This window comes from Coregonus clupeaformis, chromosome 14 (assembly GCF_020615455.1).
Source record: "Coregonus clupeaformis isolate EN_2021a chromosome 14, ASM2061545v1, whole genome shotgun sequence".
NCBI lineage: Eukaryota > Metazoa > Chordata > Actinopteri > Salmoniformes > Salmonidae > Coregonus > Coregonus clupeaformis.
Window position 1 is genome coordinate 35,951,090 of NC_059205.1, and position 25,014 is coordinate 35,976,103.

At 44.3% G+C, this 25,014-nt stretch overlaps 1 protein-coding gene across 1 annotated transcript; it reads right to left on the reverse strand.

Annotated features, from left to right (window-relative positions):
• Positions 1–12,684: 12,684 nt before the first annotated feature.
• LOC121581516 (C-C chemokine receptor type 4) lies at positions 12,685–14,597 on the reverse strand. Its single transcript, XM_041897013.2, has 2 exons — positions 14,514–14,597; positions 12,685–14,264 (listed from the first exon to the last, which is right to left on the reverse strand). The coding sequence occupies exons 1-2, from the start codon at positions 14,568–14,570 to the stop codon at positions 13,167–13,169; spliced, it is 1,155 nt and encodes a 384-aa protein (XP_041752947.1). The 5' UTR covers positions 14,571–14,597; the 3' UTR covers positions 12,685–13,166.
• Positions 14,598–25,014: the final 10,417 nt, after the last annotated feature.

Consider the following 25,014-nt stretch of genomic DNA (forward strand, 5'->3'; position numbering starts at 1 on the left):
GCAGACCATTTTGCATCAATTCAGTCTCAGTTTTGCTGCCCCCGCCCATGTACGCACCACGCACAAATTAAATCTACGCAAGGCACGCAATCTCTCTCTTGCCTTGTTCACAACAACTGGGAACTCGAAAATCTCCGACTTCCGATTTAAGTGCGGTCAACTAGGAATTTGGTGAAAAACATTGCTCTGACTGGGAAAAATCTAACTTGCAATTTCAACTCGGGAACTCGGGCCTCTTTCTGCCGCTTTTTTAAATGTATTTTTAATTTTTAATGTTTTTAATTAACAACAATTATAACACAATATATAAACATATTTTACCAAAAAAATCGACCAAATAACACAGAAGTTTTATACACAGGGGTATACTTATTTAAACAAAAATACACAAGGCTTCACAGGCAATTAGGGTTCGTTTTGCTTTACAGTTTTTCAGATTCTAAGCATTTTCAAATAAAATTCAAGTTCAATTTAAAAAATTAAGAATTTTGTATTTTCTTTTGCCCATTTGAATTTAGGTATATAATATTGACCATACATAATGAAGAGATTCATTATATATATATTGTTATGATCTAAATCCTTATCATGAAACAAAAGTAAAACATCTTTAACGTCAAGACTAAACATTTACATTTTAGCAGACGCTCTTATCCAGAGCGACTTACAGTTAGTAAGCGCATACATTATTTTATTTTTTTCATACCCCCTGTGGGAATCGAACCCACAACCCTGGTGTTGCAAACGCCATGCTCTATCAACTGAGCTACATCCCTGCCAGCCATTCCCTCCCTTACCCTGGGCCAATTGCGCACCGCCCCATGGGTCTCCCGGTCGCGGCCGGCTACCTGGATTCAAACCAGGATCTCTAGTGGCACAGCTAGCACTGCGATGCAGTGCCTTAGACCACTGCGCCACTCGGGAGACTAAACCTCTTTATAGAGCTCCTACTCTGGGGGTTTCACCTGATGTTTTATTATTTTATTTTGTCATTGTATTCACAGGAATGTCCCTGTATTGATTTGTAATATTGGTATTATAGTTGCAATAAAAAAATAAAAAAATATTTTAAAAAATTATTGGACCTCGAATTTTTTCCGAGTTCCCAGTTGTCGTGAACGCACCATGTCACACCCTGGCCTTAGTTATCTTTGTTTTCATTAATAGTTTAGTTAGGTCAGGGTGTGACATGGTGAAGTATGTGTTTTGGTTTGTCTAGGGGTTTGTAGGTTTAATGGGGTAATGTCTTGTCTAGGTGTTTGTATGTTGATGGCTGCCTAGATTGGTTCTCAATTGGAGACAGCTGTGGTTTATTGTCTCTAATTGGGAGCCATATTTAAGGCAGCCATGGGCATCATGTGTTTGTGGGTAATTGTCTATGTTGAACGTTTGTTGCTTGTCGGTGCACTTACGTTATTTAGCTTCACGGTCGTTTGTTGTTTTGTAAGTTTTGGATAGTGTTCGGTTTGGTGTTTTTCTCTCTTCCAAAATTAAAGAGATGTATTTTGCACACGCTGCGCCTTGGTCCTCCTCTATGCTTGACGATCGTGACAGAATTACCCACCAATCTAGGACCAAGCGGCGTGTCAAGCGGCAACAGGACCCACCTACACAGGATTCATGGACATGGGAGGAGATACTGGATGGAAAGGGTCCTTGGGCACAACCGGGAGAAGTTCGCCTCCCTCGTGAAGAGCTGGAGGCAGCTAAAGCCGAGAGGAGGCGATATGAGGAGGCAGCACGGAGGCAAGGCTGGAAGCCCGTGAGCACTAGCCAAAAATTTCTTGGGGGGGGCCTTAAAGGGAGTGTGGCGAAGTCAGGTAGGAGACCTGCGCCTACTCCCTGTACTTACCGTGGAGAGCGAGAGTACGGGCAGACATCGTGTTACGCAGTAGAGCGCATGGTGTCTCCTGTACGCGTGCATAGCCCGGTTCGGTACATTCCAGCTCCACGTATCGGCCGGGCTAGATTGAGCGTTGAGCCGGATGTCATGAAGCCGGCCCAACGCATCTGGCCACCAGTGCGTCTCCTCGGGCCGGCTTACATGGCACCAGCCTTACGCATGGTGTCCCCGGTTCGCCTACATAGCCCGGTGCGGGTTATTCCACCTTCCCGTACTGGTCGGGCGACGGGGAGCATACAACCAGGTAAGGTTGGGCAGGCTCAGTGCTCAAGGGAGCCAGTAAGCCTGCACGGTCCGGTATTTCCGGCGCCACCTCCCCGCTCCAGCCCAGTACCACCAGTGCCTACACCACGCACCAAGCCTCCTGTGTGTCCCCAGAGTCCTGTGCGTCCTGTTGCTGCTCCCCGCACTAGACCTGAGATGCGTGTCCTCAGCCCGGTACCTCCAGTTCCGGCACCACGCACCAGGCCTATAGGGCGTCTCGGCCGGCCAGAGTCTGCCGTCTGCCTAACGGCGCCTGAACTGCCCGTCTGCCCAACGCCGTCTGAACTGTCCGTCTGCCAAGCGCTGCATGAACTGCCCGTCTGCCATGAGCCTTCAGAGCCGTCCGCCAGACCGGAGCCGCTGAAGCCTTCCGCCAGACAGGAGCCGCTAGAGCCTTCCGCCAGACAGGATCAGCCAGAGCCTTCCGCCAGACAGGATCAGCCAGAGCCTTCCGCCAGACAGGATCAGCCAGAGCCTTCCGCCAGCCATGAGCAGCCAGATCCGTCAGCCAGCCATGAGCAGCCAGATCCGTCAGCCAGCCATGAGCAGCCAGATCCTTCAGCCAGCCACGAGCAGCCAGATCCGTCAGCCAGCCGCGAGCAGCCAGATCCGTCAGCCAGCCACGAGCAGCCAGATCCGTCAGCCAGCCAGATCCGTCAGCCAGGATCCGCCAGAGCCGTCCAGCCAGGATCCGCCAGAGCCGTCCAGCCGGGATCCGCCAGAGCCGTCCAGCCGGGATCCGCCAGAGCCGTCCAGCCGGGATCCGCCAGAGCCGTCCAGCCAGGATCCGCCAGCCAGCCAGGATCCGCCAGAGCCAGCCAGCCAGGATCCGCCATTTAGCCCGGTGCTGCCCCTTATCCTGGTGCTGCCCCTTATCCTGGTGCTGCTCCTTATCCTGGTGCTGCCCCTTATCCTGGTGCTGCCCCTTAGTCCGGTGCTGCCCCTTAGTCCGGTGCTGCCTCTTAGTCCGGTGCTGCCCCTTAATCCAGTGGGGTTAAGTTGGAGGGTGGTCATTTGGAGGAGGCTACGAAAGCGGGTAGTGACTATGGTGGGGTGGGGACCACGACCAGTGCCAGAGCCGCCACCGTGGACAGACGCCCACCCAGACCCTCCCCTAGACTTTATGCTGGTGCGCCCGGAGTTCGCACCTTAAGGGGGGGGTTATGTCACACCCTGGCCTTAGTTATCTTTGTTTTCATTAATAGTTTAGTTAGGTCAGGGTGTGACATGGTGAAGTATGTGTTTTGGTTTGTCTAGGGGTTTGTAGGTTTAATGGGGTAATGTCTTGTCTAGGTGTTTGTATGTTGATGGCTGCCTAGATTGGTTCTCAATTGGAGACAGCTGTGGTTTATTGTCTCTAATTGGGAGCCATATTTAAGGCAGCCATGGGCATCATGTGTTTGTGGGTAATTGTCTATGTTGAACGTTTGTTGCTTGTCGGTGCACTTACGTTATTTAGCTTCACGGTCGTTTGTTGTTTTGTAAGTTTTGGATAGTGTTCGGTTTGGTGTTTTTCTCTCTTCCAAAATTAAAGAGATGTATTTTGCACACGCTGCGCCTTGGTCCTCCTCTATGCTTGACGATCGTGACACACCATCTCGCTCTGCCTTTGTTGATGCTACGTAGTGTCAGTGTCCTACACATAGGTCATGTTTTAAAAATAATGCAGAAATCTAGATTAGAAAAGTTACACTACCTGAGGACATGCTCATAAAGGCATATCTAAATTATTATTATTTCACAAATAAACACATACAGTGAGTGAAAAAAGTATTTGATCCCCTGCTGCTTTGCCCACTGACAAAGACATGATCAGTCTATAATTTTAATGGTAGGTTTATTTGAACAGTGAGAGACAGAATAACAACAAAAAATCCAGAAAAAACGCATGTCAAAAATGTTATAAATTGATTTGCATTTTAATGAGGGAAATAAGTATTTGACCCCTCTGCAAAACATGACTTAGTACTTGGTGGCAAAACCCTTGTTGGCAATCACAGAGGTCAGACGTTTCTTGTAGTTGGCCACCAGGTTTGCACACATCTCAGGAGGGATTTGGTCCCACTCCTCTTTGCTGAACTTCTCCAAGTCATTAAGGTTTCGAGCCTGACGTTTTGCAACTCGAACCTTCGGCTCCCTCCACAGATTTTCTATGGGATTATGGTCTGGAGACTGGCTAGGCCACTCCAGGACCTTAATGCGCTTCTTCTTGAGCCACTCCTTTGTTGCCTTGGCCGTGTGTTTTGGGTCATTGTCATGCTGGAATACCCATCCACGACCCATTTTCAATGCCCTGGCTGAGGGAAGGAGGTTCTCACCCAAGATTTGACAGTACATGGCGCCGTCCATCGTCCCTTTGATGCGGTGAAGTTCTCCTGTCCCCATTGCAGAAAAACACCCCCAAAGCATAATGTTTCCACCTCCATGTTTGACGGTGGGGATGGTGTTCTTGGGGTCATAGGCAGCATTCCTCCTCCTCCAAACATGGCGAGTTGAGTTGATGCCAAAGAGCTCGATTTTGGTCTCATCTGACCATAACACTTTCACCCAGTTCTCCTCTGAATCATTCAGATGTTCATTGGCAAACTTCAGACGGGCCTGTATATGTGCTTTCTTGAGCAGGGGGACCTTGTGGGCGCTGCAGGATTTCAGTCCTTCACGGCGTAGTGTGTTACCAATTGTTTTCTTGGTGACTATGGTCTCAGCTGCCTTGAGATCATTGACAAGATCCTCCCGTGTAGTTCTGGGCTGATTCCTCACCGTTCTCACGATCATTGCAACTCCACGAGGTGAGATCTTGCATGGAGCCCCAGGCCGAGGGAGATTGACAGTTCTTTTGTGTTTCTTCCATTTGCGAATAATCGCACCAACTGTTGTCACCTTCCTTCTCACCAAGCTGCTTGGCGATGGTCTTGTAGCCCATTCCAGCTTTGTGTAGGTCTACAATCTTGTCCCTGACATCCTTGGAGAGCTCTTTGGTCTTGGCCATGGTGAAGAGTTTGGAATCTGATTGATTGATTGCTTCTGTGGACAGGTGTCTTTTATACAGGTAACAAGCTGAGATTAGGAGCACTCCCTTTAAGAGTGTGCTCCTAATCTCAGCTCGTTACCTGTATAAAAGACACATGGGAGCCAGAAATCCTTCTGATTGAGAGGGGGTCAAATACTTATTTCCCTCATTAAAATGCAAATCAATTTATAACATTTTTGACATGCGTTTTTCTGGATTTCTGTTGTTGTTATTCTGTCTCTCACTGTTCAAATAAACCTACCATTAAAATTGTAGACTGATCATTTCTTTGTCAGTGGGCAAACATACAAAATCAGCAGGGGATCAAATACTTTTTTCCCTCACTGTATGCTTCGTTTGTAAATTATGTCTGAGTGTTGGAGTGTGCCCCTGGCTATCTGTGAATTAAAATAGAAATTAAATCGAGCCATCTTTTTTGCCTAATATAAGGAATGTGAAATGATTTCTACTTTTACCTTTACTTTTGATACTTAAGTATATTTTAAACAAAATACTTTTACTAAAGTAGTATTGTACTGTGTGACTTTCACTTTTACTTGAGTCATTTTCTATTAAGATATCTTTACTTTGACTCAAGTATGACAATTGTGTACTTATTCCACCACTGATCAAATAGCTAGGATTGATTGTAGTTGCGTCATTGTTTTACCAACTTTTCTCCCCAATTTCGTCATATCCAATTGCGATCTTGTCTCATCACTGCTATCCCCAACGGGCTCGGGAGAGGCAAAGATCAAGTCATGCATCCTCTTAAACATGACCCGCCAAACCGTGCTCCTTAACTCCCGCCCACTTAACCCGGAAGCCAGCTGCACCTTTCAACCAAAGTCAGTCTGCAGGTGCCTGGCCCGCCAAAAGAGCGCGATGAGCCAAGTAAAGCCCTTCTGGCCAAACCCTCCCCTAACCCAGACGATGCTGGGCCAATTGTGCGCCTCCCTATGGGACTCCCGGTCACAGCCAATTATGACACAGCCTGGGATCGAACCCGGGTCTGTAGTGACGCCTCAAGCACCGCGATGCAGTGCCTTAGACCACTGCGTGAGGCCCTAACCCCAGATGTTTTTGATCCTGCCCCGAATCTTTTGATGGTCAAAAAATTAATAATAATAATAATAATAATATATATATTTTTACATTTCAGTCAATGTAAAAATGTGATTGGTCGAGATTTCACAACGTAGTGGACCACTCATGTCCCTTGATCCCTCCCCACCTCTACAGTACGGTTAGATGTCAATGTCATCACTCAGCAAAACGCCTGTCACTCAGTCAGAGTCTGGGTTATTCGGCACTTCTTCCGAAAGAGTGGAAAAAAAGTAAGTAGGTTGAGGCAGTGTTGAATAAGGTAGAGAGGGCAGAACAGCCAGAAAGTCAAAGTGCAGCAGCAGAAGAGTTAGCCACAGGTTTGTGCAGGGTTGGTGGTAGCTAACTAGCTAGTGGCGCAATGGTCTAAGGCACTGCATTGCAGCACTAGCTGTGCCACTAGAGATCCTGGTTCGAATCCAGGCTCTGTCGAGACCGGGAGACCCATGGGGCGGTGCACAATTGGCCCAGGGTAGGGGAGGGAATGGCTGGCAGGGATGTAGCTCAGTTGGTAGAGCATGGTGTTTGCAACGCCAGGGTTGTGGGTTCGATTCCCACGGGGGTATGAAAAAAATTAAATAATAATGTATGCACTCACTAACTGTAAGTTGCTCTGGATAAGAGCGTCTGCTAAATGACTAAAAATGTAAAAAATGTAGTCTCCTTCAGCATAAGGGTTGGCTAATGCTAATAAGATAGCGTCAGCACACAGCATCCTTAAGCTGTTGCGTGTCAGTCAGAGTTATTTAACAGTATATTTAGTGAATGGGCAAGCTAAGGATGTTGATATACGTCATGATATTAGGAAAACAATTTATTTCCAGTGAGTGTATTTGATGGGTTTTGTTTCTTTAGCTAGCTTAGCTGGTTAGCCACTTTGATAGCTATTGGCTGGCTAGCTAGCTGAGACCAAAGAGATGAGACAATTTTTAGAACTGATGACATTAAATGAATCATAGAGGTCTTATAACTTATTCCATTCTATAGGTCAATATTTTTAGGCTCATGTCTCTTTATATTCATATAGCCTAGAGGCTATGTATCTTCTTATCTGTCATGTTTGGAGTTGTGTTGTGCTATTATGTGGACACTTGAATTTGTCTTTAATGTTGCCCTGGTTGTGTCAGTATACAGTAATTGTAAACAGCAACTACCCCTAAAAAACGACGTATAATTTATAAAACAGCCTATGGTGCATCGATATGAGTCAGAAACATTTATTCTACTGTCAAAATTGACTACAAAGTGTAAATAGGATAATTTTGGTCATAAAGTCAGTTTTGTCCAAAACTGAGTTTTGTGAGACTTGTGATCGTGACTGCATCACAACGTAAATTAAGTTTTGGTTTGTTTCAATCCTGCCCACATTCCCACAGCACACAAGTAATTATACACTTGGAGTGCAGCTGCACGTGACCCGATTGCCTGTGGTAAATTTGGGTTGACTTTGGATATCCCTATTACATTTAAGTCATTTAGCAGACACTCTTATCCAGAGCGACTTACAGTTAGTGAATACATATATATATTTTTTTATACTGGCCCCCCGTGGGAAACAAACCCACAACCCTGGCGTTGCAAACGCCATGCTCTATCAACTGAGCTACATCCCTGCCGGCCATTCCCTCCCCTACCCTGGACGATGCTGGGCCAATTGTGCGCCGCCCATGAGTCTCCCGGTCGCGGCCGGCTGCGACAGAGCCTGGATTCGAACCAGGATCTCTAGTGGCACAGTTAGCACTGCGATGCAGTGCCTTAGACCACTGCACCACTCAGGAGTTGGGGGCTAGCCCTATGGAGCTAGTTAGGGACCATCTGTAAATTACACAACGTACATGGGTCCATATGTAAAAATTCCAATAACTCCAAATTTCAATGGCTTAAAAACCTCAAACCAACTATAAATTGTAGAAATTCATATACAAATATTGGAAGCATTTAATGGGAAAACTGAAAGGTGTGCAACATGAAAATATTGTCTCATTTACCTTGTGTAATTTATTGACAGTTCCTTACTAGCCCCGGAGACATCCAAAGGCTATCCAAAGTCAGGTCGCACATCCGCAGTCTGAAGCTAATTGGCAAAATAATTTGTCTAACTCTTCCCAACTGCGAACACACACACGAGACACCCACATCAAACCACACTCCCAAACCAACTCACGTTTGAATTCAGTCATGGCCGCTAGCATTTCTTAATGAACCAAATCTAAAACGAGGCCAAATCAGGGAGTGCAGTCGCCTTTTAAAACCAACTATTGACATGTTGCACCTCTACCTTGCTACCTTTCAGAAGAGCCAAGGAGGAGCAGAGGAGAACAGCAGGCCAGTGGAGCACTTAAAACAGCAGCAGTCAGGGGCAAATGGTAGGGAAGAGGATGATTTAGGTAACCCAGACACAGGCCCAAAACAAGTTAAGCTAACCCAGTATCCCCTTGACCGTTTTGGATTGCAAAACTAAAGAGACACACCAGACAAGACACAGAGACAGCAACAGAAGAATGGGATATGATGGAGAGAGACATCAGAAGAACAGAACAGGCCATAACAGAAGAGGATAGACAAAGGAGACAGTAACAAACAAGAACCTGAGACAGCAACATACAAGACACAGACAGCAACAGACAAGACACAGACAGCAACAGACAAGACACAGACAGCAACAGACAAGACACAGAGAAAGTGACAGAAGAGGGCAGATGGAGAGAGAACAGAGGTGGATTGAGCACACAGCAGACTGTATCACTTCAAGCTGCTCTATAGATTATAATTAGTTGTATTTATTTGCCCAAATTATAAGAAGTGAAACACAGACAGTGAAAAAGCAAAACATTGCTTATAAAGAATTTGCAGGTGAGGTGAAAAAGCCTGTGAAATTACTATTAAAACAATTGTTTACTTTTACACTTTTTATAACCAGGACAGGACGAGAGAGGAGGGTAGACAAGAGACAGCAATATATTTACATTTACATTTTCGTCATTTAGCAGACGCTCTTATCCAGAGCGACTTACAAATATATAATACTAAGAGACAGCAGCAGAAAAGGGCAGACAAGAGAGACAGCAACAGACGACACAGAGAAAGCGATGGAGAGAGGCAGAGGAGGGGTGAGCACACAGTAGAATGTATCACTTAAAGCTGCTCTATATATTCTAATTACTGCACAGTGTGTGTGTGTGTGTGTGTTGGCCCAGCGTCGTCCAGGGTAGGGGAGGGAATGGCCGGCAGGGATGTAGCTCAGTTGGTAGAGCATGGCGTTTGCAACGCCAGGGTTGTGGGTTCGTTTCCCACAGGGGGTATGAAAAAATAAAAAAATAATGTATGCACTAACTGTAAGTCACTCTGGATAAGAGTGTCTGCTAAATGACTGTAATGTAAATGTGTGTGTGTGTTTGAGAGAGAGAGAGAGAGAGAGAGAGAGAGTTTGGGTACTGTGGGATTATTGAATCAGTTTGGCTCATTGGACAGGTCAAAGTCTTTGTTTGAAGTTGTTGAGTGTTTTTTGGCAATACACTGTAGATGTATGTGTTCCAGAATAGAGAGACCCTCAGTAGCAACTGTAATTGAGTACTGGCAGTGTCTGCTGTGGCAGGTGAGAAGGTGCAAGTTACCTGAAAAATATCTGATCTCTCAATGTTCTAATCTCTCAATGTTAATCTCAAAGAATGCCAGGGGAGAATGCCCCTGGACCCCCCCTACTGATTTTGGTCTAAGCCCCCAATGTATTCCAAACCTAGAAACGCCCCTGGGGGAGCTTTTTGAGCTGCATGTCTCATGTCTTCACTGTTCTTTCATGCGCAATGAGGCCACTCCACTGCCTATCAGCTATTCCTAATTATTTATGTGGATTCATTTTGAAAATGTATGCAGCTTTGAATGCTTTTATGTGCGGTATGATTGCTAGTTAGCCAATTGCAGCTCTGGACAAATGATCCACCTACCACTATTGTCACTATGAGTGGTGGATAGAGGGCAGGATAGACAGACTGGTAGACTAAATTGACCTGTGGTATTGTAAAAGTTAGCACGTGGGGAATACGTAATGCATAAGGGAAGTACCAAAACATCTTGATGTACAGTGCATTCGGAAAGTATTTAGACCCCTTGACTTTTTCCACATTTTGTTACATTACAGCCTTGTTCTAAAATGGATTAAATACTTTTTTTAATTCACCAATCTACACACAATACCCCATAATGAAAAGGGGAAAAAAGGGTTTTAGATTTTTTTTTTAACCTTATTTACATAAAGTATTCAGACCCTTTGCCATGAGACTCGAAATTGAGCTGAGGTGCATCCTGTTTCCATTGATCATCCTTGAGATGTTTCTACAACTTGATTGGAGTCCAGCTGTGGTAAATTCAATTGATTGGACATGATTTGGAAAGGCACACACCTGTCTATATAAGGTCCCACAGTTGACAGTGCATGTCAGAGCAAGAACCAAGCCATGAGGTTGAAGGAATTGTCCGTAGAGCTCCTAGACAGGATTGTGTCGTGGCACAGATCTGGGGAAGGGTACCAAAAAATGTCTACAGCATTGAAGGTCCCCAAGAACACAGTGGCCTCCATCATTCTTAAATGGAAGAAGTTTGGAACCACCAAGACTCTTCCTAGAGCTGGCCGCCCGGTCAAACTGAGCAATCGGGGGAGAAGGGCCTTGGTCAGGGAGGTGACCAAGAACCCAATGGTCACTCTGACAGAGCTCCAGAGGTCCTCTGTGGAGATGGGAGAAACTTCCAGAAGGACAACCATCTCTGCAGCACTCCACCAATCAGGCCTTTATGGTAGAGTGGCCAGTCGGAAGACACTCCTCAGTAAAAGGCACATGACAGCCCGCTTGGAGTTTGCCAAAAGGCACCTAAAGACTCTCAGACCATGAGAAACAAGATTCTCTGGTGTGATGAAACCAAGATTGAACTCTTTGGCCTGAATGCCAAGTGTCACGTCTGGTAGAAACCTGGCGCCATCCATATGGTGAAGCATAGTGGTGGCAGCATAATGCTGTGGGGATGTTTTTCAGCGGCAGGGACTGGGAGACTAGTCAGGATTGAGGGAAAGATGAACGGAGCAAAGTACAGAGAGTTCCTTGATGAAAACCTGCTCCAGAGCGCTCAGGACCTCAGACTTGGGCGAAAGTTCACCTTCCAACAGGACAACGACCCTAAGCACACTTCCAAGACAATGCAGGAGTGGCTTCGGGACAAGTCTCTGAATGTCCTTGAGTGGCCCAGCCAGAGCCGGGACTTGAACCCGATCTAACATCTCTGGAGAGACGTGAAAATAATTGTGCAGCGACGCTCCCCATCCAACCTGACAGAGCTTGAGAGGATCTGCAGAGAAGAATGGATAAACTCCCCAATACAGGTGTGCCATGCTTGTAGCGTCATACCCAAGAAGACTCAAGGCTGTAGTCGCTTCCAAAGGTGCTTCAACAAAGTACTGAGTAAAGGGTCTCAATACTTATGTAAACAAATCAAAATATATTTTATGTTTGAGATTTTTCAAATAGCCACCCTTTGCATGGCACACCTGTATTGGGGAGTTTATCCATTCATTACTACATTATTCCATATGTGTTATTTCATAGTTTTGATGTCTTCACTATTATTATACAGTGTAGAAAATAGTAAAAAATAAAGAGAAACCCTTGAATGAGTAGGTGTGTCCAAACTTTTGACTGGTACTGTATATTTGATGAAAAGTTTGTTCTGAAGTGTCTGTCCTATGTCTGAGAGACATAAGAAAGATCAGGAAACTTTTTTTTTTTTTTTTACATGTAACCCCTTATTTTTGGCACTAAACAGTCACCATATATACGTAATTCCATAACAAATTTTTCAACTGGTACCAGAGGACCTTCAGACAAGTCTTGTTAGGCCTTGTTTTGCTCCTAGTGCAAAACAACCGATGTATGTGTTCGTAAGAGTTTCACCCTTCCACAGAGGGGTCATATTAGTTTGTAGCCCAAATTGTTCGGACGCTACAGACAGAAGTTGGCAAATCGGCTGTACCGACTTCAGACGAGCCCAAGACGCTTGTGTAGGACACCATCGTAATCTCTTACCAGGCAACCAGCTCGAAATGTTAAGGAAACTGAAAATGAAAAATAAAAGATGAGTAACAGGATGCTCTCCAAGGTGTTAATGTTAAGGGAGGGGTGTGAGAAGGGGAGTTCTGAGTAATATCAAGAACAGCCTGCTTTGAAAATAGCTAGAGTAGATAAATATTTTTTTTTTCACGATAGTTATGAAATTGGTATAGGCCTACATAGTATGATAGAGCATGGAATATGCATCTCTCAAAACAGGTAGACCTACATTCAGTCACTCAACATTCAGAACCACATGTCACAAATAATTAAATACATTATTTCACGACTCTTTATTTATTTTATCAACAATTTAATGCAAAGATTCAAAGATACGTAATAGTAGAGGGAGTTGTTTAAAAGGGGGACTTTTTAAAAATTATTATTTATCGATTGTGTTGCTTTGATGTGATCCAATAAAAACAATTGTAAAAAAAATAAAAAATAAAAATAGATAAGTAAAGAAACAGCTCAAGTAAATAAAATGTACACTTTCTTGTAATAACAATAATATAAGCCATTTAGCAGACGCTTTTATCCAAAGCGAGTACTGCGTGCATACATTGATTCAAATATTTCAAATACCATTTGTATCTTTTTGTAACTTACAGTTAGCAAAAAATGTTGAGTACATAAAGTCAGAAGCAAAATTACACAGAATAGAAATTGCATTCAAATTGTATTGCTCTGATTGAGAAATTCTTTGAGATAGTGAACATAAAACCTCCAAAAGCTTATACATTATTTACAATTCACATCATTAATCTCTGATTTAAAGACCAGTTCCTCTCTAGTATTCATACATGGTATGTGGGCTTTTCTGAGAAGTTGTTCTACTTTGGCTACTTTGGCTAGTGAGGATATGACTCTTCAGACACGGGATACGGTTTGCAAGTAGTTTCCTAAAGTGACTCTGAAACTTTTTCCCAACAAACGTGTAGAAGACAGGGCTTACACAACAGTAGAGGTATGCTATATTCCTAGTCATATACAGAGCGTAGTCAAGCACATCAGAGCACAGCTCAGAACTATTATTGGTGGAGATCTGGAGGGCTCTCAGCAGAATCACAACATTGTACGGGGTCCAGCACACGAAAAATGTAAATATAATCACGAAAATCAGCTTGACTGCCCTACACTTCTCTCTCATCCGGGTTGACATGATTCGGACTGTGATTCTAACATAGCAGTACATGACCATGGCCAAAGGAAGCAGGAAGAAGATAACAAACTGCTGATAGTAACCCACCAGCTGCCATTTGATCATGATCTCCTTGGAGAATCCTGTCTCCTCACAAAGGTGTCCGGCCAGAGGATCCTTCCAGACGTCGTACAGAACCAACTCCTTGACGCTGGCCAGAAGGCTGATACACCACACAACTGCAGAGGAGACGCAGGCGTAGATCTTTCTCCTCCGTTTGGCAGCGTTAATGGCATGGACCACGGCCAGGTATCGGTCAAAGGTCATGAGAGTGAGGAAGAGGATGGAGCTGTAGAATCCTATGAAGTACACACTGCCCACCAGCTTGCACATGACCGGGCCAAAGATCCACTCAGAGGAGTGGTAAGTGGCCCAGAAGGGCAAACTGGAGGCAAACAGCAGGTCAGAGATGACCAGGTTGAGGAGAAAGATGTTGGTGACGGAAGTGAGCTTCTCGTATTTGTAGATAATGCACAGAACCAGCCCATTCCCAACCACACTCAGCAGGAAATTGATGGTGTAGAATGTTGGGATGAACTTGGCTCCAAATCTGTTTACCTCAGCTTTGGCACACAGATTCACCATTTCATCCACGACATAGCTGGGGTCTACAGAGTCGTTATAATCTGTGTCGTTGAAAAAAGCCAAGAAGTAATCATACTCCGCCATGGTTGTCAGTCTTGTAACCTGATAAGAGGGTGTAAATATAATGTTTTCATTTTATGGTATGCTATTACCTCCTATGTATTTACACATTGCAAGTTAAAATGGTAAGTATATAGTAAATGCCTAGTGATTATGCTTTGATTTCTTTAATTGCTTAACATTATTTTCAGTAAATACCAGAAAGTACTCATTGTTACTACATAACTTCTTGGTAAATAGCCTCCAAGCTGCAAGTGGACTGGAAAATAAAGTGATACTTGAACAACTTACCAATGTGACCTTTCTGGGTCCTGTGATTGTCAGAAAGGAAGTTGTTTTCCTGTTCATGTGTAGGTTGAAGCTTTGTGTGTGAGAGTTGGTAATGCTTGAGATATGTGATCTACTCCTCCTTATAGCCTCCCTTACAAGGGGCTGTCTTAAAACTGTTCAATACAGGAACTACTGGAACCTTATTCATCATTACAACCATAAAGGGTTGGAACATGGGATTCAATTCATCAATAAGATTTTACCTGAAGGTTTATTCAAAAAATACTTTACAGTCAACACCCAAAATATATACAAAGTATACAACAAACTGTGTCAAAATAGCCCATCTGATAGAACCTTTTCAAAACAAGATGGATGGAAGTTAACCAGGTCACACTATTTATGGGTACAATAGACAGAGGATGCATACTGAGAGAAAACATGTTCATTTCCATCCAGCAGGAGGGTCACTGAACACTACCCACTGGGCACAAACTGGTTGAATAAATGTTGTAAAAGTTAAAGAATAGGATTAACCCAGTGGCTCAGATGAAACTATCCAATCATTAGATATCCTTTACATTATTTAGCAGATGCTCTTATCCAGAGCGACTTACAGGAGCAATTAGGGTTAAGTGCCTTGCTCAAGGGCACATTTTTCACCTAGTCGGCTCGGGGATTAGAACCAGCGACCTTTCGGGTACTGGCACAACGCTCTTAACCACTAAGCTACCTGCTGCCCCTTTAAATGTTGATATTTGGTTGCATTGTCTACCAAACACAATGCAATATTGCTTTTGTCATACAGTAAGTAGCCTAAAGTTAACGCTATCTTACAAACTAATGCAACAGTATTTATTCAACCTTAAAATGAGTAACACATACATGGCCACATTTTGAGGTTAGCCTACAGTAACTATAAATGTCTTCTTATGCAATCATAGAGAGCAGGCCTTCCTAATTGACCTGGCCCAGGTATCCTGGATGGATATCGATCTCATTCCATCAGTAGAGGATGCCTGGTTGTTCTTTAAAAGTAATTTCCTAATTTACTAATAAATAAACATGCCCCATTTAAAAAATACAGAACTAAGGACAGATATAGCCCCTGGTTCTCCTCAGACTTGACTGCCCTTGACCAGCACAAAAACATCCTGTGGCGTACTGCATTAGCATCGAATAGCCCCCGCGATATGCAACTTTTCAGGGAAGTTAGGAACCAATATACACAAGCAGTTAGGAAAGCAAAGGCTAGATTTTTCAAACATACATTTGCATCCTGTAGCATTAACTCCAAAAAGTTTTGGGACACTGTAAAGTCCATGGAGAATAAGAGCACCTCCTCCCAGCTGCCCACTGCACTGAGGCTAGGAAACACTATCACCACCGATAAATCTACAATCATCGAGAATTTCAACAAGCATTTTGCTACGGCTGGCCATTCTTTCCACCTGGCTACCACTACCCCGGCCACCAGCTCTGCACCCTCCGCTGCAACTTGCCCATGCCCCCCCCCCCCCCTGAGCTGCAAAATCTGGACTCCTACAAATCATCTGGGCTAGACAATCTAGACCCTTTCTTTCTAAAACTAGCTGCCGTAATTGTCGCAACCCCTATTACTAGCCTGTTCAACCTCTCTTTCGTAACGTCTGAGATCCCCAGAGATTGGAAAGCTACCACGGTCATCCCCCTCTTCAAAGGGGGTGACACTCTACATCCATCCTGCCCTGCCTTTCGAAAGTATTTGAAAGCCAAGTTAACAAACAGATCACCAACCATTTCGAATCCCACCGTACCTTCTCCGCTATGCAATCCGGTTTCCGAGCTGGTCATGGGTGCACTTCAGCCACGCTCAAGGTCCTAAACAATATTATAACCGCGATCGATAATAAACAGTACTGTGCAGCCGTCTTCATCGACCTGGCCAAGGCTTTCGACTCTGTCAACCACCGCATTCTTATTGGCAGACTAAATAGCCTTGGTTTCTCAAATGACTGCCTCGCCTGGTTCACCAACTACTTCTCAGATAGAGTTCAATGTGTCAAATCGGAGGGCCTGTTGTCTGGACCTATGGCAGTCTCTATGGGGGTGCCACATGGTTCAATTATTGGGCCGACTCTTTTCTCTGTGTATATCAATGATGTCGCTCTTGCTGCTGGTGACTGTCAGATCCACCTCTACGCAGACAACACCATTTTGTATACATCTGGCCCTTCATTGGACACTGTGTTAACAAACCTCCAAACGAGCTTCAGTGCTATACAACACTCCTTCAGTAGCCTCCAACTGCTCTTAAACACTAGTAAAACTAAATCCATGCTCTTCAATCGAACGCTGCTGGCACCCGCCCACCCGACTAGAATCACGACTCTTGACGGGTCTGACCTAGAGTATGTGGACAACTACAAATACCTAGGTGTCTGGTTAGACTGTAAACTCTCCTTCCAGACTCACATTAAGCATCTCCAATCCAAAATTAAATCTAGAATGGGCTTCCTATTTCGCAACAAAGCCTCCATCACTCATGCTGCCAAACATGCCCTCGTAAAACTGACTATCCTACTGATCCTTGACTTCGGCGATGTCATTTACAAAATAGCCTCCAACGCTCTACTTAGCAAATTGGATGTAGTCTATCACAGTGCCATCCGTTTTGTCACCAACGCCCCATATACTACCCACCACTGTGACCTATATGCTCTTGTTGGCTGGTCCTCACTACATATTCGTCACCAAACCCACTGGCTCCAGGCCATCTATAAATCACTGCTAGGCAAATCCCCGCCTTATCTTAGCTCATTGGTCACCATAGCAACACCCACCCTTGGTATGCGCTCCAGCAGGTATATCTCACTGGTCATCCCCAAAGCCAACACCTCCTTTGGCCGCCATTCCTTCCAGTTCTCTGCTACCAATGACTGGAATTAATTGCAAAAATCTTTGAAGCTGGAGACTCTTATCTCCCTCACTAACTTTAAGCATCAGTTGTCAGAGCACCTTACCGATCACTGCACCTGTACACAGCCCATCTGTAATTATCCCACTCAACTACCTCATCCCTATATTGTTATTTACATTGTTATTTATTTTGCTAATTTGCACCCCAGTATCTCTATTTGCACATCATCTCTTGCACATCTATCATTCCAGTGTTAATACTAATTGTAATTATTTTGCACTATGGCCTATTTATTGCCTTACCGCCATAACTTGCTACATTTGCACACACTGTATATATACACTGCTCAAAAAAATAAAGGGAACACTTAAACAACACAATGTAACTCCAAGTCAATCACACTTCTGTGAAATCAAACTGTCCACTTAGGAAGCAACACTGATTGACAATACATTTCACATGCTGTTGTGCAAGTGGAATAGACAACAGGTGGAAATTATAGGCAATAAGCAAGACACCCCCAATAAAGAAGTGGTTCTGCAGGTGGTGACCACAGACCACTTCTCAGTTCCTATGCTTCCTGGCTGATGTTTTGGTCACTTTTGAATGCTGGCGGTGCTTTCACTCTAGTGGTAGCATGAGACGGAGTCTACAACCCACACAAGTGGCTCAGGTAGTGCAGCTCATCCAGGATGGCACATCAATGCGAGCTGTAGCAAGAAGGTTTGCTGTGTCTGTCAGCGTAGTGTCCAGAGCATGGAGGCGCTACCAGGAGACAGGCCAGTATATCAGGAGACGTGGAGGAGGCCGTAGGAGGGCAACAACCCAGCAGCAGGACCGCTACCTCCGCCTTTGTGCAAGGAGGAGCAGGAGGAGCACTGCCAGGGCCCTGCAAAATGACCTCCAGCAGGCCACAAATGTGCATGTGTCTGCTCAAACGGTCAGAAACAGACTCCATGAGGGTGGTATGAGGGCCCGACATCCACAGGTGGGGGTTGTGCTTACAGCCCAACACTGTGCAGGACGTTTGGCATTTGCCAGAGAACACCAAGATTGGCAAATTCGCCACTGGTGCCCTGTGCTCTTCACAGATGAAAGCAGGTTCACACTGAGCACATGTGACAGACGTGACAGAGTCTGGAGACGCCGTGGAGAACGTTCTGCTGCCTGCAACATCCTCCAGCATGACCGGTTTGGCGGTGGGTCAGTCATGGTGTGGGGTGGCATTTCTTTGGGGGGCCGCACAGCCCTCCATGTGCTCACCAGAGGTAGCCTGACTGCCATTAGGTACCGAGATGAGATCCTCAGACCCCTTGTGAGACCATATGCTGGTGCGGTTGGCCCTGGGTTCCTCCTAATGCAAGACAATGCTAGAACTCATGTGGCTGGAGCGTGTCAGCAGTTCCTGCAAGAGGAAGGCATTGATTCTATGGACTGGCCCACCCGTTCCCCAGACCTGAATCCAATTGAGCACATCTGGGACATCATGTCTCGCTCCATCCATCAACGCCATGTTGCACCACAGACTGTCCAGGAGTTGGTGGACGCTTTAGTCCAGGTCTGGGAGGAGATCCCTCAGGAGACCATCCGCCACCTCATCAGGAGCATGCCCAGGCATTGTAGAGAGGTCATACAGGCATGTGGAGGCCACACACACTACTGAGCCTCATTTTGACTTGTTTTAAGGACATTACATCAAAGTTGGATCAGCCTGTAGTGTGGTTTCCCACTTTAATTTTGAGGGTGACTCCAAATCCAGACCTCCATGGGTTGATACATTTGATTTCCATTGATAATTTTTGTGTGATTTTGTTGTCAGCACATTCAACTATGTAAAGAAAAAAGTATTTAATAAGATTATTTCATTCATTCAGATCTAGGATGTGTTGTTTAAGTGTTCCCTTTATTTTTTTGAGCAGTGTATTTTCTGTTGTATTTTTGACTTTATGCTTTGTTTTACCCCATATGTAACTCTGTCTTGTTGTTTTTATCGCACTGCTTTGCTTTATCTTGGCCAGGTCACAGTTGTAAATGAGAACTTGTTCTCAACTGGCTTGCCTGGTTAAATAAAGGTGAAATAAATAAAATAAAAATAGAAAGAGTGTATGTTCAAGATATTATGCAAAGGTAGGTTTGTGGAGATCTTCACAATTGCTATAATAATCTGTGCAGAATCTCGAACAGCACTGATCACTTGCACTATGTACTTTTAATTTAATTTCAACTGCAATCACAGAATGTTGGTGGCACCTTAATTGGGGAGGACAGGCTCATTGTAATGGCTGGAGCTGAATTTGTGAAATAGTATCAAATACAGTGCCTTCAGAAAGTATTCACACCCCTTTACTTTTTCCACATTTTGTTGTGTTACAGCCTGAATTTATAATGGATTAAATTGAGATTTTGTGTCACTGATCTACACCCAATACCCCTTAATGTCAAAGTGGAATTTTGTTTATAGAAAAAATGTAAGCTTAAATGTCTTGAGTCCATAAGTATTCAACCCCTTTGTTATGGAAAGCCTAAATAAGTTCAGGAGTAAAAATGTGCTTAACAAATCGCATAATAAATTGCATGGACTCATCCCGTGTTCAATAATAGTGGTTAACATGACTACCCCATCTCTGTACCCCACACATACAATTATCTGTAAGGTCCCTCAATCGAGTAGTGAATTTCAAGCACAGATTCAACTACAAAGACCCAAGGAGGTTTTTCAATGCCTCGCAAAGGGCACCGATTGGTAGATGTGTAAAAATAAAAGGAAGGAAGGAAACTGCTCAGGGATTTCACCATGAGGGCAATGGTGATTTTAAAACAGTTACGGAGTTTAATGGTTGTGATATCAGAAAACTGAGGATAGATCAACAACATTGTAGTTACTCCACAATACTAACCTAAATGACGGAGTGAAAAGAAAGAAACCTGTACAGAATACAAATATTCCAAAACATGCATCCTGTTTGCAACTAAACACATAAGTAATACTGCAAAAAATTTGGCAAAGAAATTCACTTTTGGTCCTGAATACAAAGCGTTATGTTTCGGGCAAATCCAACACAACACATCACTGAGTACCACTCTTCATATTTTCAAGCATGGTGGTGGACTAGGGAGTTTTTTAAATAAAAATAAACGGAATACACCTATAAGCACAGGCAAAATCCTAGAGGAAAACCTGGTTCAGTCTGCTTTCCAACAGACACTGGGAGATGAATTCACCTTTCAGCAGAACAATAACCTAAAACACTCTTTCCATGACATAGATTTAGCAGTTGAATCCAGGTGAAAGCTATGATCCCTTATTGATGTCACCTGTTAAATCCACTTCAATCAGTGTAGATGAAGGGGAAGAGACAGGTTAAAGAAGGATTTTTAAGCTTTGAGACAATTGAGACATGGATTGTGTATTTTATTTTATTTTTATTTTACCTTTATTTAACTAAGCAAGTCAGTTAAGAACAAATTCTTATTTACAATGACGGCCTACACCGGCCAAACCCAGACAACGCTGGGCCATGTATGTGTGCCATTCAGAGGGTGAATGGTCAAGACAAAAGATTTAAGTGCCTTTGAAGGGGGTATGGTAGCAGATGCCAGGTGCACCTGTTTGAGTGTGTCAAGAACTGCAACGCTGCTGGGTTTTTCACGCTCAATAGTTTCCCGTGTGTATCAAGAATGGTCCACAACTCAAAGGACATCTAGCCAACTTGACACAACTGTGGGAAGCAATGTAGTCAACATGGGCCAGCATCCCTGTGGAACATTTTGACATCTTGTAGAGTGAATTGAGGCTGTTCTGAGAGCAAAAGGGGGTACAACTCAATATTAGGAAGGTGGTCTTAATGTTTTGTACACTCAGTCTATACAGTATTAATTAATCTCCATGGGTTTACTCACTTCTCCAGCAGCCCTTGATTTCCGAGTCATCAGTCCTTGACATCTTAGTCATTTCAGCCTCAAACTTGAAAAGCCAAAGTTAAAATGTCCTGCTTTCCTGGTGAGAACTAGAAGTCGGGTCATTTCCTATAGTGTTCCTCTCTGAGGATGGCCTGGTAGCAGGAGGAGGGGTCACATACACCTTTGGCCCCAAGAGGGCCACGCTTTCCTGGGATACCGGGGATCCCTGATTTCCCTGGTTCACCTGAAGGTGCTGATATGCCATGTCCGTCACTGTCTCTGGACCCCTGGAGACCTGCAGACATGGAAAATAAAAACACAATTCTCAAGGTGATACTGTTTATCCCATAATTGACAACATCCCAAATAAATATCTACAGATTTCTGGTCAATATGTTGGTCAATTGGTTGGTCAATTGGTAGTATGTTGGCCACTGTTCGATTGTAGATGACAGCACTCAACATTACTACAGAAGTGGGGGATTCTTACCTGCTGGACCAGGAGGACCTGGTAACCATGTGTCACCATCACCTTTGGAACCTTTTAATCCCATTGGTCCAATTTTACCTGCACATAAGAACATATCTAGGGGTCAGCAAGGTTATTTAATTAAACAAAATGTTTGCCCATCACAGACAAGACAATGTAACCCTCTAACCCAGCTCAGTGTTACCTTTGTGCTCGAGGCCCCCATCCGGCCTGGCAGTCCTGGGTAGCCCTTTAGGCCGGGCGTACCAGGGTACCCTGGTGTTCCACTGGGGCCTTTACGGCCAGCAGAGCCTGGCTCACCAGGGGCCCCTTCACTGTCTCACACTGCCCATATTTACTTTTTGGTGCCATCATCTGTAGAAGCTGGGGCAGCTGATCTGTAGAAGGAATTAGCATCGCTGGTCAGGTTAGTTTGTTAACGGTTGCAATTTCAGTTTAATCCACCAGAAAAGACAGAACAAATAATACAACAAATATTCTGGTTAAACTCAAATATACTAATTGATTAAAAAAACATTATTTTTTACCAAAAATAAATATATATAATCTTTGTAAATTATATCAGAAATAGGATTGGTGGAGTTATGTCACACATGAAGCTAACAAAAATATATGGGAATGTCTGCTCTACCCAAAGTTACAACCAACTATTTATTTATCCAGGCAAGTCAGTTAAATAAAATTCTTATTTACAATGACGGCCTAGCCCGGCCAAACCTCCCCTAACCCGGACGACGCTGGGCCAATTGTGCGCCGCCCTATGGGACTCCCGATCACAGCCGGTTGTGTTAAAGCCCAGGATCGAACCCGGGTCTGTAGTAATAAAAAATGGATGGTGTTGTTGGATATATGAGAGGGGTTGAGTGGAGCTGAAGGGTGGGATTAAAAACAACAAGATAACTAATGTAAAATATGCTGTGTCCGTGCCTTCGGAAAGTATTCAGACCCATTGACTTTTTCCACATTTTGTTAGGTTACAGGCTTATTCTAAAATTGATTAAATAGTTTTTCGCCCCCTCATCAATCTACACACAATACCCCATAATGACAACGCAAGAACTGGTTTTGATAAATTGTTGCTAATTTATAAAATATAAAAAACTGAAATATCACATTTACATAAGTATTCAGACCCATTACTCAGAACCTTGTTGAAGTACATTTGGTAGCAATTACAGCCTCGAGTCTTCTTGGGTATGAAGCTACAAGCTTGGCACACCTTTATTTGGGGAGTTTCTCCCATTCTTCTCTGCAGATCCTCTAAAGCTCTGTCAGGTTGGATGGGGAGCGTTGCTGCATAGCTATTTTCAGATCTCTCCAGAGATGTTCGATCGGGTACAAGTCTGGGCTCTGGCTGGGCCACTCAAGGACATTCAGAGACTTGTCCCGAAGCCACTCCTGCATTGTCTTGGCTGTGTGCTTAGGGTCGTTGTCCTGTTGGAAGGTGAACCTTTGCCCCAGTCTGAGGTCCTGAGCGCTCAGGAGCAGGTTTTCATCAAGGATCTCTCTGTACTTTGCTCCGTTCATCTTTGCCTCGATCCTGACTAGTCTCCCAGTCCCTGCCGCTAAAAAACATCCCCACAGCATGATGCTCCCACCACCATGCTTCACCGTAGGGATGGTGCAATGTTTCCTCCAGACGTGACGCTTGGCATTCAGGCCAAAGTGCTCAATCTTGGTTTCATCAGAACAGAGAATCTTGTTTCTCATGGTCTGAGAGTCTTTAGGTGCCTTTTGGCAAACTCCAAGCAGGCTGTCATGTGCCTTTTACTGAGGAGTGGCTTCTGTCTGGCCACTGTACCATAAAGGCCTAATTGCAGGAGTGCTGCAGAGACGGTTGTCTTTCTGGAAGGTTCTCCCATCTCCACAGAGGAACTCTAGAACTCTGTCAGAGTGACCATCAGGTTCTTGGTCACCTCCCTGACCAAGGCCCTTCTCCCCCGATTGCTCAGTTTGGCCGGGCGGCCAGCTCTAGGAAGAGTCTTGGTGGTTCCAAACTTCTTCCATTTAAGAATGATGGAGGCCACTGTGTTCTGGGGGATCTTCAATGCTGCAGAAATGTTTTGGTACCCTTCCACAGATCTGTGCCTCGACACAATCCTGTCTAGGAGCTCTACGGACAAGTCCTTCGACCTCATGGCTTGGTTTTTGCTCTGACATGCACTGTCAACTGTGGGACCTTATATAGACAGGTGTGTATATATATGTATGTATGTATGTATGTGTATATATATATATACAGTACCAGTCAAAAGTTTGGACACACCTACTCATTCATTATTTTTTTTTTTTTTTTTTACTATTTTCTACATTGTATAATAATAGTGAAGACATCAAAACTATGAAATAACACATATGGAATCATGTAGTAACCAAAAAAAGTGTTAAACAAATCAAAATATATTTTAGATTTCAGATTCTTCAAAGTAGTCACCCTTTGCCTTGATGACAGCTTTGCACACTCTTGGCATTCTCTCAACCAGCTACACCTGCAATGCTTTTCCAACATTCTTGAAGGAGTTCCCACATATGCTGAGCACTTGTTGACTACTTTTCTCTGTGGTCCAACTTATCCCAAACCATCTCAATTGGGTTGAGGTCGAGGGATTGTGGATGCCCGGTCATCTGATGCAGCACTCTATCACTCTCCTTCTTGGTCAAATAGCCCTTACACAGCCTGGAGCTGTGTTGGGTCATTGTCCTGTTGAAAAATAAATGATAGTCCCACTAAGTGCAAACCAGATGGGATGGCGTATCGGGGCAGAATACTGTGGTAGCCATGCTGGTTAAGTGTGCCTTGAATTCTAAATAAATCACAGACAGTGTCACCAGCAGAGCACCCCCACACCATCACAACTCCTTCTCCATGCTTCACGGTGGGAACCACACATGCGGAGATCATCTGTTCACCTACTCTGCATCTCACAAAGACACGGCAGTTGGAACCAAAAATCTCAAATTTGGACTCATCAGACCAAAGGACAGATTTCCACCAGTCTAATGTCCATTGCTCGTGTTTCTTGGCCCAAGCAAGTCTCTTCTTATTATTGGTGTCCTTTAGTAGTGGTTTCTTTGCAGAAATTCGACCATGAAGGCCTGATTCACGCAGTCTCCTCTGAACAGTTGATGTTGAGATGTGTCTGTTACTTGAACTCTTTTATTTGGGCTACAATTTCTGAGGCTGGTAACTCTAATGAACGTATACTCTGCAGCAGAGGTAACTCTGGGTCTTC

Coding starts and splice junctions, on each gene's coding strand:
- LOC121581516 (XM_041897013.2), bottom strand. CDS start 14,570: ATGAACAGGAAAACAACTTCCTTTCTGACAATCACAGGACCCAGAAAG. Junction 14,265..14,513: donor GACCCAGAAAGGTCACATTG/GTAAGTTGTTCA, acceptor CCCTCTTATCAG/GTTACAAGACTGACAACCAT.